The sequence below is a fragment of the Dermacentor andersoni genome, chromosome 3 (genome assembly GCF_023375885.2).
Source record: "Dermacentor andersoni chromosome 3, qqDerAnde1_hic_scaffold, whole genome shotgun sequence".
Taxonomy (NCBI): domain Eukaryota; kingdom Metazoa; phylum Arthropoda; class Arachnida; order Ixodida; family Ixodidae; genus Dermacentor; species Dermacentor andersoni.
In genome coordinates, this window is record NC_092816.1 from 177,242,673 (window position 1) to 177,256,671 (window position 13,999).

The window sequence follows — 13,999 nt, forward strand, 5'->3', positions numbered from 1 at the left end:
ATTCTCTGTATGCTGAGTACATCTTCCTCCTTGCATCCTTCAAGCAGTTCTGTTTCAGTTAGTTTCAAAAGGTCTTGTGCCGATATTACTCCACGGACTGTGTTATGTGAATGGTGAAGAGAAATGGAGACAGGGTCAGGCGTGGGAATGCGAAAAGTCATTTTGGAGCAATTTTTAGAGCAAGTAAAATTGCGTTTTATAGCAGTTTGGAGCAGAATAAATCTTATTTTGGAGCAATTGGAGCAGATAACATTTCATTTTAAAGCAGTATGAAGCAGGCCAATCTGAATTTTGGTGAAATAATGGAATATGGCAGCGCACTTCGAATCCACAATGAAACCTAGGATAAATGAACAGGAAGCGCATAATAGAAGCGTGCTTTGCAGTTGTAGCATACTAGATTATAAGAGTGGGTCGAGCGGTGGCACGGTGCATGCTTTCCTGTAAAACCGAAAACATCCATGGCACTAGGATCACACTATATATTCCCACACCGATGCTCATGATGATAGCAGAAAATGTGCTGAAATTATGCGGTCCAATCGATGCGGTAACATAATTTTTGGGTCATCATGTGAAACCTGCCAACTCAGGGACCTCGAATTTCGGGAGGCTCTCCAAGTAGTAAAAGAATTGTCGACGAAAAAAAGAAAATCCATTTTTTTGGGGTCATAGTGTGAAGTGTGACTTTAGTGGCTCGCGGACGCTCCTGTGCACGAGGCTTCAGCGACTTCGTTCGTAGCTAAGTACTCGTTTATCTTTATTAGCTAGTGTTTTGAAGTGTTTTCTTTTGCATGGAGTAGCGGCGCAAATTTTGAATTCTTGGTAGGAGTAGTAAATGCGTGAGTAAACGTACCGGCTTTGTCTAGGTCTGGCGGCTCCCCCGTTAGGCCTAGGTGGTAGGAGGGACCTATTTGATAGGCTTATTTAATTCTTTCAGCTAGCTCTTCGGATGCTTACATGGAGTAGGGAGTGATAATTCTTTAGTTTTGTTTGGGATAGTGGTCGAGGTCGGCTTTGCGTGAGTGATTTGGCGGACGTGCTCGTTGAGCCTAAGGACGTAGGCCTAGCGATGAAACCGAAGAAAGGGAAGGCCGCGGGGGACGCGGAGCAAGTGCAGTGCGACGAGTGCCTGCGCTGGTGCTCCCTCGACGAGACCAGTTTCCAGAGCTTAGCAGACGCGGAGGAGTCTAGCTTTACGTGCAGGCTGTGCGAAGGGGTCAGGGAAGCAGTCCAAAAACTGGAAGGAAATTGGACAGCCAAGTTCGAAGAGCTGAAAGCAGACCTGAGGGAGGAGCGGGAGAAGCGAGTAGCTTTGCAGGAGAAAGTCGCCGAGTTGGTCAAGGTGGAAGCGGTGCAGGCCGCGCAGTTAGTAAGGACCGTGGCCGAGCTTGACGAAGAAAAAGAAAGGTGCGCCGAACTGAAAAAGCGGCTCGACGCACTTGAGACGCGTGCAGCGGAGAATGTCGGGTCAGGTCACCAAAGCGGTGGCAAAGACTCAGAAAGTAGGGTAGACCCTACAGGCGAAGTGGGAGGCAGGGAGCCAAAGCAAGCGGTCGCCAGCTCGCCGCCGGTGAATCGGCGTAGCTATGGTGAAGCAGCGCAACACGCCCCGAGTGAGGCGACGCTGCAGCCGCAGGAAGCTAGAACGAGCGGCACCTACCTTGAGACCACGCGGAAAAAGCAGGAGCCCAGGGGACAATGCCCTTTGTCGAGTCAGAATCACGCGGAAAAGGACACAGGGAAGCAGGGAGAGGTAGGAGAGAGTGAAAGGGTGATTATTGCTGGCGACTCAAACATGGCTGGGTGCTCAAAAGCAATTGTGGAGAGGGTGAAAGGCGACAAAAGAGTGGCGGTGGGCACATTTCCAGGGCGGACAGTGAGTGCTGTCATGGAGCGAGCAAAAGAAAAGCTCACGGAAAATGCCCACGTACGCAACCTTGTCGTAGTAGCAGGTGGGCTAAATGACGTCCTAAACAGGAAAGGGCCAGGACTAGCCCAGCGCTTGGCGAAGGGGGTGGACGACTTGCGCGAGCTATCCCCTCGAGTGCGGATCGTGGTGTGCACGGTGCCGGAGGTGCCTGTGCGTGACAGTCACGTACAAAGAGCCGTAATGGCTGCCAATGAGGAAATATGGAAAATGAGCCGAGAGAAGGGCTTCGAGGTTGTCGAAGTAAACAGGGAAGTGAGAAGGTGTGGTGGTTTTAAACGAGATGGGATCCACTTCAATTACAGGCTAGCACGAGAAGTGGGCTGGCGACTTGGGGGTCGCGCTGTTGCTTTCTTAGGGGGCCCGCGGGCGCTCAGGAGGTCAGAGTAGGTAGTAATGAAGAAGGTCCCTTAGGGGAACATCAGCAGAGCATCGCCGTCGATAACAGAAAAAGGAGGAAAGCAAGAAAAAGCTCGCCATGCAATAGGCTACATAAACATGCAGGGCGGCAGAAGAAAGGAAAAGTGGGCAGAGATTGAGGAGCAGTTACATAGAGAACAAATAGGGGTGTATGCGGTTACAGAAACGCACCTTAGAGACTCAGAAGAGCCGCCAGTTATTGAGAATTATGTATGGGAAGGGTGCAACAGAACTAAGTCGGAAAGAAAGGGAGGGGGAGTCGGAATGCTCATCCATCAGGGAGCCAAATGGAAAAGAGTAAATTCACAATGTCAAGAGCATCTTTGGTTTTCAGGTACAATGAGTGGGAAAGAAACTTGGCTGGGAGTTACGTATTTGTGGACCGGAAAATGTTGCACAGAGAAGAATAAAGAGTTAGTGGAATGCATAAGCGCTGATATTAAGGGTTTCGGGAATGGTGCTGAGATTGTCCTATTAGGTGACATGAATGCCCACATACAGGATTTAGATGGCTATACCGACAATAACGGGAAGTCAATTCTAGACCTTTGCGAGCAACATAACCTCGTGATCGTGAATACAGGGCCTAAGTGTGAAGGACAGATCACGTGGGAAGTGGGAAACCGGAAATCGACCATTGATTACTGTCTGATGACAGAAGGAATTCATGATAAGTTGAGAGCAATGGTCATCGATGAGGAAGGGTTTAGCAGCATAGGGAGTGACCATAAACGCATCATTTTGAAAATGGGATATGTAGTTGGGAAAGAGAGCAAGGAAAGCACAATGGCCAGTCCAAATTTGAACGCTGAACAAATAGCAAATATAGTCACTAGAGTTGAAGAAGAACTTAGCAAGTGGCCAAGTAAGGAGTGGGAATATGGTGAGCTTCTAAGTGTAATAATGACAGAAATACGTAAAGAGAAACAACATGTTCGTTGGAAAGGAAAAAAGAAACCGAAAAGCTGGTGGAACAAGGAGATACGAGAAGCGATCGCCGAACGACAGAAAGCATCTCGAGAGCACAGGCAGGCAAAGAAGGCGCAGTTGCCACAGGATGAAGTAACCAGTAAATGGGAAATATACCGGGAGAAAAAGTCTATGGTTCAAATACTGGTGTAAGCAAAATTAAAAGGTGAAAGTGAACGTTGGTTGTCAGAAATACGTGAGAAAAAGAAGGCCGCACCTAGAATATTTTGGAATCACATAAAATTATTAGGCAGGAAGTCAGCAACAATACAACAACATATCCTAGACAAAGATGAAAACAGACTGGAAGGAGAAGCGGCAATAAATTACATCCGAAACGCAACAGCCGAATCCTTCCAAGGCAATGACGAAATTGTACTTGAGGAAAAAAATAGCATGAAAGAGACCCAAGTGGAAAAGGAGCTGGTGCTGACAAACTTAAACTGGAAGAAAGTGGAAGAGAAAATTCCTAAGCGCACAGCCACAGGGCTAGACGAGGTTCCCGTTAGGCTGATAAATGAAGTGGGACCAAAAAGTAAGGAAGCTCTGGTGAAAGCAGTGGAAAAAATTTTAAGAGATAGACGAATACCAGACAGTTGGCGACAAAGTAGAATGAATTTAATTTATAAAGGTAAGGGGGAGAAAGACAGAATTCACTCGTATAGACCGTTGACCATTACATCGGTAATATACAGGTTAGCAATGCAGGCAATCAAATTAAAGCTTCAAGCATGGGCAGAGAATAATGGCATTTTGGGAGAGCTTCAGAATGGCTTTAGAATAGGTAGGCGTTTGGATGATAACTTGTTTGTTCTTACTCAGTGTATCGAAATATCAAAAGCAGAAAGCAGACCGTTGTATGTGGCCATTTTGGACATTACAGGAGCATACGACAACGTAGACCGCAACATATTGTGGGATACTCTGGAAGGGGAAGGCTTAGGTAACGATTGTCTACAGCTTTTGAGAGAGATTTACTTAGAAAATACCGTTTGCGTTGAATGGGAAGGGATGAGAAGCATGGAGAAAGTTCAAATCAACAAGGGACTGAGGCAGGGGTGCCCTTTATCCCCGCTGCTGTTTATGATGTACATGGTGAGGATGGAGAGGGAGCTAGAAGGAAGTAATATCGGGTTTAATCTCTCATACAAACAGGCAGGTACAGTAATAGAGCAGCAACTCCCAGGTTTATTTTATGCGGACAACATTGTGTTGCTCGCTAACAAGCAAAGTGATTTGCAACGTCTGGCTAATATCTGTGGACAGGAAGGCAACAATTTAGGTTTGAAATTTAGTGTTAGAAAATAAGGTGTTATGGTATTCAATGAAAACAGTGAACAGACAGTGGAGATACAGGGCCAAGAAATACCTCGGGTAATAGAATATAAATACCTTGGTATATGGATAAACGAAGGCAATGGATATATGGAAGCACAGGAAAAAAATCATAACAGTCAAGGGGAAGAGAAATGCAGCCATAATGAAGCACAGAGCGCTATGTGGATACAATAGGTACGAGGTCCTACGAGGTATGTGGAAAGGGGTAATGGTTCCAGGACTTACTTTTGGAAATGCGGTTGTTTGCTTTAAATCAGGGGTACAATCAGGGCTCGACGGGAACCAAAGGTCTGTGGGTCGCCTCGCATTGGGCGCTCACGGGAAGACTATAAATGAAGCTGTGCAGGGGGATATGGGCTGGACTAGTTTTGAAGTGAGGGAAGCTCGCAGTAAAATTGAGTATGAAGAACGGCTGAGGAATATGGAAGAAAGTAAATGGGCTGGGAGAGTGTTCAGGTATCTGTACAGGCAAAACATTGATTCACAGTGGAGGAAAAGAACTAGGAAGCTTACCAGCAAGTATGCGGCCTGTGGGGTGGGCAACACAGCAACAAAGAAGGTCAAGCGGAAAGTTAGAGAGGCTGAATTAATCTCATGGGTGGCGGCAATGGAAAAGAAACCTGCCATGAGTAACTACTTGAGGAAAAAACGAAATCAGAAAAGAAACCATTTATGATAACTCAAAGGGAAGCTCATTACTTTTCGAAGCGAGATCGGGATGCCTTAGAACACGCACCTATAAAGCGAGATATAAGAAGGAAGAAGAAGCATGTGCTTGCTGCGGTAAAGCTAGGGAAACGACGGAGCATATTTTATTAGAATGTGAAGACGTCTACCCAGCGGTCGATTTAGGCACCACTGGCCTCCTTGAAGCCCTTGGGTTCAGCGGGAGCAGTGGTAAAGCAAACAGGTCCGCAATAGAAATTAGTAAGAGGCGATTGGAGGATTGGTGGAAGAAAAGTAGGGAAACGACAAAAGACTGAGACATACAAAAACACAGTTCGCAATAGGGGATCAGAAAATTTGGACGTGTTAGTTCATAGTGTTTTTTTTTTCTTTTCTTTTTTCATTGGTTAACCTAGGTAGGATATCAGGCAGCATAGTAGCAAGAGCTTGGTGGCGCAACCCACCGCCCCGTTCCAAAGGGTACGCTCATAACATCCATCCATCCATCCATAGCAATGTCAGAAAAAAGCCTGAATGGCTGCCAGTAAAGTTATAGGACATCTCAGCGATCGCACTGTGATGGGAGACAGTGTGTGCGCACATGTATAATTAAGTAATACGTACCATATAGGTCTTGTCATAATGGCAAATTCAGAGTTTTACTGTGCTTCACCACATAACACTGCTGAATTATGGTGAAGCTGACTTAAACCAGTTCTTAGGCAGCACACACTCGACTTTTGCTACATGCATACTCCTCAACGCATGTTTCGATATGAAGTTAACTGCACTGTCCTACACTTGCTGTGCACGAAAGACAGATTTAAATCTGACTTCGGCCAGCTACCTTGCACAGAAGGCAAACGACACGGTTGTGGCTGCATAACGCGTTTTTTAAAATTATTATTCTTTGAATATTTCATTTTATTTCTTATTTGCAGTCAGGAGTAGTTTTGCGAGAGCTTTATGGCCATGTCTGTACAATCAGAAGAATTGGTCGGAATTCGGGAGTCTCCCGGACAAATTGGAAGAGTTGGCCAGTAGGCATGTCTCACCGCAGACCTAGAGTGCCACAATCAATCCTGGGCAAGTAAAACATAAAAGTACTGTAAGATATTTTTATTGCAATAGCGCTTATGTGGACACTTCAGGCGCATTTCTGCCATTGTCGCCACCGCAATCTTCCGTATAAAGTCTGGGGGCGGTAACATCCTTGCCGTCCACCGTATGCTGTATGTGCGAGCGAAAGCTTGCGAGGGTCAGCCAATGATGGCGGCTTAATCTCGCATGCACAAGGGAGGTAAGTGGTGGAGAAGGGCGCGCCGTCTTCCGTCGTGCATAACGCATAGCGGAGGGGAAGGAGGCATTCTAGTATGGCGGCTACTGCGTATGGCACGGCCTATCTTGAAAGCGATCTGCAATGGGAACAGACTGCAAGTGCGGATAGTTTAGTGTGCGCTGTATTTTTTCTGCTTAGTTCACATTGAAGCCAGGCAGCACAAAGGTCAATTCGCTCGCTGCTGCTGCCACACTTCCTCACTCTAGCGTCTTAACAGCGAGCTTCTGCGGTAATCGAGTGAGATGTGGTCATGTTTACTTGGGCAAGCGTCACGCTATACTTGTTAATTTAGTTAGTAAGCAAATATTTACCAGTTTATACGGCCAATAGAACTACTATCCTTACTTCGTATAGCTGTCTACTAATTTGCTATCGCAATCGATGCTTCACCTTTTGAGTGAAACTATGACTTTTAATTCCAAATCCACCAGTAGCCCTTTGTGACAGGTAAAAATGTATCAGGGCTCGCGCATATGGGCATAAAAGCAGATTGGAATTGTTTTCCATTATACCGACCCTGAGGTCAGAGATGCCCGCCCACTGAACATGCTCCAACACGGGCCTCCCTAATACCTAGTTTGCTTGCAGTGCCATCAACCTACTTTTCCTTGTTTTGCACCTTGGCAAGGAGCGCTGCACTGCTCGACCCGCTCAACTGTAATCTAGAAGCTCCAAATGCAGCCACCCTGGCTGTGCCGACAGCAGCGACAATGGCCGAGTGTGGGCGCACGCGCGCCCCCCATTGCCGGAAGCGCCGAAAAGTCCAGTGCTATAACCCTGAAAATTCCACGCTGGAGGCGTCATCACGCAGTGTGCGGCGGTGTGTGCGGTATGTGAGCAGCTGCACACTTTTTCGGAGAACGAATCCACTCGCTGCTCGCAGCCAGTGCGGAGCACACATGCCGAAGCCACCCTGGCGCAGCGTGGTGCAATTTTTGTCAATTTGCTGTATTTGGCGCAATTTGGCGCTGGAATTTGCATTTGTATCAAAATAGCACAGTTGGCGCAGGAGTCCCACCCCTGCAGGGTTGTCCCCAATCCTCATGAGGTCAGACAGCTTACTATGCTGTTTTATCGCTCAGCTCAAGTAGCAAGTGACCACTAACCATTTTCATTTCTTTGTAACCTGGCCCTATTGTTTCAGTGACAGATTTTGACACAAGAAATGGTGAGATTGTTCGAACAGTCTTGTCTGGATTTTCACAATGCATAACGTGGAACTTCAGGAATGTTTCTATAGGTTGGGCGAAAAAGTTGAGTGTTGTATCGGTGCATCCCCTTTTCTGAGGGGGACGATCAGGAAGTGGAGAGTAGCTTGATCCCATGGTACGTAGCACTATGTTCAGTAGTGATGGCTGCCACCCACCACCGAGCCAAAAAGGGGATGTGACGACGTAAGGGCAAGTTGTGTACACACCAGCAGTACATCATTGCTATAACCAAATATACTATAATCTAGGTTGATTACCCAAACAAGGTTAACCCTTGCTGCCCAGGAATTCAGAAGTGAGAATAAGTGAGTAGAAGACAGGAAAGATTGAAAGTGAGAGAGAAAGAAAAAGATCGAAGAGAGGGACAGGAAATGGCGACTGCCAATTTCCTCCAGGTGGGTCAGTATGGAGGTGCCGTCTACGTGAAGCCGAGGCCAAAGGGGGGTGTAGCCTCCACCAGGGGGCCGTAAAGGTCTGAACACCCAGCTTTGGCTCAACCCCCAGGATCGCCTGTATCCCAGACATGGCTAAGCCACGCGCAGCTACACGCAGGAGGAGTCAACCCTCGTGAGCTTGGGTACATGTGGCGCAACTCACCAAACGTCTGCTGATGCAGACGCCCTTGCCGGGTATTTATACGTCTTGACCTTTAAGAGTTAATGATCAGCTAATTTTGCGTACGCCCTGTACTATAGCTTAGTGACTATGGCATGCGCTGCTGAGCTTGATTTCAGGGCTCGATGTCCGGCTGCTGCGGTTGAATTCTGACTGGGGCAAAAAGCGAAATCACCCATACACTTGGATTTAGGTACACGTTAAGGAGACCCCTTGTGGTCAAAATTAATCCTGAGTCCCTCACTATATGGAGTATCTCATAATCAGATTGTGGTTGTGGCACATAAATACACCAGAATATTAACTTCAAGTACACGAGTGTTGCTGCATTTCACCTGCCTCCTCAGAAATGTGGCTGCCACAGCCTGGAATTTAACCCACAGCCTCATGCTTGTCAGCCAAACGGCATGACCACCAAGTCACCACAGGTGGTGGTAAACACACAGGGTGCAATGAAATTTCATGAAATGCAAAATCTTCATCTACCTCAATGTAGCACAAGGCTACAAGGGAAAACCTGCAAAGGTTCCTCTGAAAGAAGTTTCACAGCTGAACAGAAATTTGTCCTGGTCAAGGGATCGATCGCTGCTCATCACCGGCCCCTTTCCGACTGCAGGCCAGTAGGTCTACCTCTTTCTGCAAAAAAATATGTGTGCTTCCCTTGTAGCACAACTGATTTCCTTTATGTTGTCCTCGGTGTCAGTGTTTGTTTGCTTCTTATGATATGACTTAATAAAAATCAGACTCCTCGGTTAATCCCCTTTCTTCTCGTTCATTACATAATGATGGTCTCTAATCTGGCAACATCGATGCCTTCAAGTAGCATGTGTGGGTTTATTGACCAGTTGCCTTCCCCCAAAAAGTCGTCCAAGTCGTCCAAGGGAACAACAACAACGTCTTCTTCGTTTTCCCCGCTTCACCTAAAAACCCGCGCTACTTCAGCGTCGTCCCCACTGGCGCATACCCGCTGAATTATGGTTCTGCCAAATATAGTTGTGTCAATATTATAACTAACGGCACACAGAGAGCCATCATACATACTTCAAGACATACTTCAATTCTTTGCCACCACAGTAAGGCTCCTATACACGCAAGAGAAGTTAGTGCACAATAATCTCAGCACATTCAAATTATACAAAAATGCACTACAATGACCTGGCGTTACATGTTGCCCTACTGAAACGTGTAGTCATTATCCCAGAAAGTGAGCCATCCAGACTGGGGGCACTGACTAGCTCAAATTGCAACAGCTTAGTGTACATTTGTGCTTGGGCTACACATATATTCGCAAGAATCACAGCTGTCATCACTGTGCTCGTGAACCTATTTCCCTTATTTAGATACAGCCGACATGAAAAATCAAAGAACAGACCGCAACACAGTGCCAAGACAACCACATGGTATTTGTGGATTATTGTGATCACCTGCTAACAAATGACACGCTGTAAGCATAATGAGTGGCTTTATGACAAGCGATGAAGTTCAATGGTCTGCGATTAATTAAGTTGGACAGTTATATCTTCAACAAGGATGTCGAGAATTAATGCTCGACAACTTTCATTTTAATTGCTGCTGCAGTATGAACGAAACAAAATGACTTGGCACTACCATACCACTACCAAAAAGAAAAGTGGTAGTTTCGCCTGAAGGGCGAAGCACTGACTGCGATAGCAAAGTCTAGCGCTGCGCTTGAACTTCTCGTACGTTGTTCTAACTACATATATACGGGTGCGACTAACGTGAATGCGATACACGAGGGTGCACCAAAATTTCTGGTACCCTTAAAAGCATTTCCCCGCCGTGTAGGACCTGTAATGACATCGCACAGGCTCCACTACGCTGCCCGTAAAGAGCAGCGCCAGTAAAATTACACCACATTCAGGTTTAAGCACTGATACTATTTTGCACCTTTAATATTTAATAGCCTGAGAAGATGACATTAGAATGTGGAATGCCGTTCTCAAAAATTTGAGAAATAATTTAGTCAAATGTGCAAGAGCTCGTACGAGCAACTTCAGTGATAGTGTTGCAAGCCGCATATAAAGCATGGTATGGTATATAGCTTACATATACCTAAATATATCCTCACGGCAACGTCGATAATTCGCTTGGGGTGTCCATATAATTGCTACCGCAATAATACATGAAACATTGAACTTACACGGCGAGTTATGAAGTCGAACTTGGAGCGGCAACGCCAGCAATCAGCGGTCTGCAAAACAAATTCGAAAAAAAAAAACACACACATGAGAAGGCGCATGATGAGAGCACGCGCAGATAGAAAACGAAAGTAAATACAGCGGCATAGAAATCGGAAAGGCAAAAGTAATCGATGAGTGCAATGTTTACAGCTGTCGCTATCACGCGGACTCCACCAACCCCGCGGCACTCAACACAGCTGCTACGTGCCCCGCATGGACGTAAGACAGCGGTACCCCAAATCTGGACCACGCGTGAGGACTAGCAACGGATTCCACATCTCTGGCACGATCAAGGAAGTTACGACTTAAGAAGAGGTGGGAAGGGGGGGGGGGGGGGTGATACGCGCAGGTCGTAACGAGCCCACGACCGAGACATAAGGGGCCGATGAATATCGACGTGCATTTCGCTCCTGATTTAAACAGCGCAACTGAACTGAGTTAGCTTACTCAAATAGCCGCTTTCTGAACACGTACGTGACCTTTCCAACCTACGCCAGCAGCTGTCGATCCCGCAAAATGCGCAGACAAGTTGCCAAAAGTGATCAGGTTTCGACGCGGCTGCGCTCTACACTTGCCTCTCGGTCGGGTGTCCACGGCGGCTCGTCTAAATGGAAAGGACTCAGCTCCTCGTTGCCCACTGTGACGATCCGGAGGCCGCTCTTGGACTTCACCAGCTTCTTTTGCACACTTGTCATGGTGCACCGAGACCCGTGGTAGAACCACGCACTCCACGTTTACTATCCAAAACACGCAAACACCCTTCGCACGCAGCACCGCGCTTACACATACACACCCCTTTTCCGCCGCTATGATCCCCCCAAAACGGCACTTTCGTACTTTTGTTAACTTTTGCATCGTGAGTCGGCGGCGCGCCGGTCGCGTGCTGTTCAGAAGAATGAATCTGTGCACTCCGCGCATAAAACATCGTTTACTAACGACACGACATATAATACAAATTTCTTATGTGCATCGGTGACGGTACCACTTCAAAAACGCAAATACAGCGTGCGCAAGTGTTCTCTATCACGGAGGCCGTGTTCTCTATGATCCATAGGTTGGCGCCCTCTGGATTTGCTTTTGTACTTTTACACCGTGATCACGGTACATAGTCGGTAGCGCCATGTATGAACTTGGTGTTGGGGTGCGGTTAGTAACATTTAATTTGTAGACGTAGTGTGGAATGTCACTCTATAGTTTTAATCGCGGACGGACAAATTACTTCAGGTTGTCGAGTGAGTCATCTGCACTTAGCGGTTTAGTGCACTTGTTGTGCTGAAATCTTGCCGAAATCCTCCATTGATGCGGAGTCGAACCAGCCGGACGACGCATATTCGAAGGAACGTTATTACGCCGTGGAAGTTTCATGGTACGTTGCGCAGTCTTGTTCTTGTTCTACGGTGAAATGGCGATAGTAGCCTGGAAAACTGGTCCGCAATGGGAGCTCGTTGTTCGAAACGCGAGTCTCGAGCAAGGATCTCCGATGACGTCCTTGTTCGGTATTGTTTGTCGCACAGCTAGTGACGTTTTATTGTTCGGCGTGCGAATTGCTACTAAACAAAAGCCTTTATTGTCCTTCAAATGTTGCTCCAAGAACTCAACAGCTTAGAGTGTAAATGATTGAAAAGCAGATATATAGAAAAACATCGAAAACCTGTTGTATTCCGAACTGAAATGGCACGGTGACCGTCTTTCTTGCCCTCATATTGTCTTTTCAGGATGCTCGCTTCAGAACTAGAACAACTCAGAATGGGTTACGAACTGCAGAATGGAGCAAGCCCGGTTTTTGGAGGTCGTGCCCTTCGGTTCTTACAAAAGTGTGTAATAGAACAAGACCCAGCCGTTGTCATATGGCTAGAAAGCACTGTTAAAACTGCCTGGTTGAATCTGGCATCGTTTATCTCTGCAAATCTCGACGAGCAAAGAGTATCGGCCGGCACAGGCATGATAAGTTGTTTATCGGCCTTTAGAATGGTGTTCTCGTCGCGTGAGTTCATTGCACTTATCGGCGGCCTTAATTTCTCATTCCAGGCAAACTGTCTAGCTTCGTTGATTGTCAGTGCAGAAATTAACTGTCGCTGTCGGGGCTAGGTATTGCAAAGTTCACAGCAAAAACAGTGGCTATGGTGTGAAATTAACAGTTCCATTGATGAGTGTTAGGTGTGTAGGGTTATAATGGTTAGGCGAAGGCATCGAAAATGGTTGCTAGCTCCAAAGCATGCAGCAGTCTAGTCATGTAGCATTTTTATATTTTGCACTACAGCCAGTGATGCTTACACAGATGGAAAACTGTTAGTAACTGTTAGCATGCCACTGTGTGCAAGCATTGTGACTAGAACTTCCTGCAGCTGAAAGTCCAGCTTGCTCAGGATGTTTCTCCTCTCCACAAATGAACCTTCCGAATACAAGCGTTGACAGCCTGACACTACAAGGGCCCTGAACCTTCTCTGACATTTTGAACATGTTTTAAATAAACGCATATATTGTTTATAGCATGCCGCGATGATCATCTTTTGGCAAACATATCAGGACTATGCGCCACAGGGCAGACATAAAAAAAAAAGGAATCCCCATGCTGCTCCTCCGGTTCTTCCGGTCAGTCCCTTCTTCGCATGTGACATCAGCAGGGTCACATATGTTACGTCACAAGGGTAAAAGCCGTTGATTGGTCAGTTGACAAGAGCCAAGGATGCTAACTTGGCAAGAGCTGGCTGCATGTTTTGAGAAGGGAGTGGGGCTCACCCATTGTGCGCCATTAATTCTTCTATGAAGCTTTCATTCAGTTGGCATTGCACGGAGAATGACAAGGTGGGAGAGGGGACAGCAGATGAGCCCTTCCTCAAGTCCTCTTTTCTGGTTGGCTGGCGTGACCTGCAGCTTCCGCTGCACTGCACAGAATTTGTGAGGCAGAGTGTGAAGTAGGCAGCGAGGAGGAGAGAACACCCATGTGGAGTGCAGCCAAGGCAAGTGGGAATCTGCGAGATTCATGTAAGTGCTCATCAAGTGCCTGCAACTTCAAAATTCTGAAAATTTCTTGCTGCTGTATGTTAATTAGAGGCTGTTTACACAGTGGCAGCTGTGTACCAACCTATATTGAACATGCACATTTTTGAGCTCGGAGGATTTGGGGCCTTTTAGGCTCTCAGGTGTTCAGTTCTTTAGTTTATTCCTCTGTACTTCTGTGACATATGAGTGATGTTTGTGCCTCTTGTTCACGTGTGTGAAAAGATGAGCCGAAGCATCGTCACCAACCTGAACATCAACATGTGCCTGGCATTTATGATATCTAAGTGGTGAGTGGGAGCCATGGCTT

The 13,999-nt window shown here is 46.7% G+C and overlaps 1 protein-coding gene and 1 long non-coding RNA gene across 5 annotated transcripts in view; one reads left to right on the forward strand and one right to left on the reverse strand.

Moving 5' to 3' along the window:
- LOC126524672 (zinc finger FYVE domain-containing protein 21-like) overlaps positions 1-11,501 on the reverse strand; it is a 76,739-nt gene extending 65,238 nt beyond the window's left edge. For both annotated transcript variants that reach the window (XM_050172975.3, XM_050172974.3), the window contains exons 1-2: positions 11,265-11,501; positions 10,650-10,700 (exon numbers count right to left, since the gene is read on the reverse strand). In XM_050172975.3, coding sequence (XP_050028932.1) covers positions 10,650-10,700; positions 11,265-11,384 — 171 coding nt within the window. In that variant the 5' untranslated portion in view covers positions 11,385-11,501. The remainder of the gene's footprint in view (positions 1-10,649; positions 10,701-11,264) is intronic.
- Positions 11,502-11,806: 305 nt separating this feature from the next.
- LOC140216803 (uncharacterized) overlaps positions 11,807-13,999 on the forward strand; it is a 42,627-nt gene continuing 40,434 nt past the window's right edge. Inside the window, exons 1-2 of one of the 3 annotated variants that reach the window (XR_011893495.1) lie at positions 11,807-12,055; positions 12,405-13,674. This is a non-coding gene — a long non-coding RNA (uncharacterized lncRNA). The remainder of the gene's footprint in view (positions 12,056-12,404; positions 13,675-13,999) is intronic. The other 2 variants (XR_011893496.1, XR_011893497.1) reach the window with 2 other exon arrangements.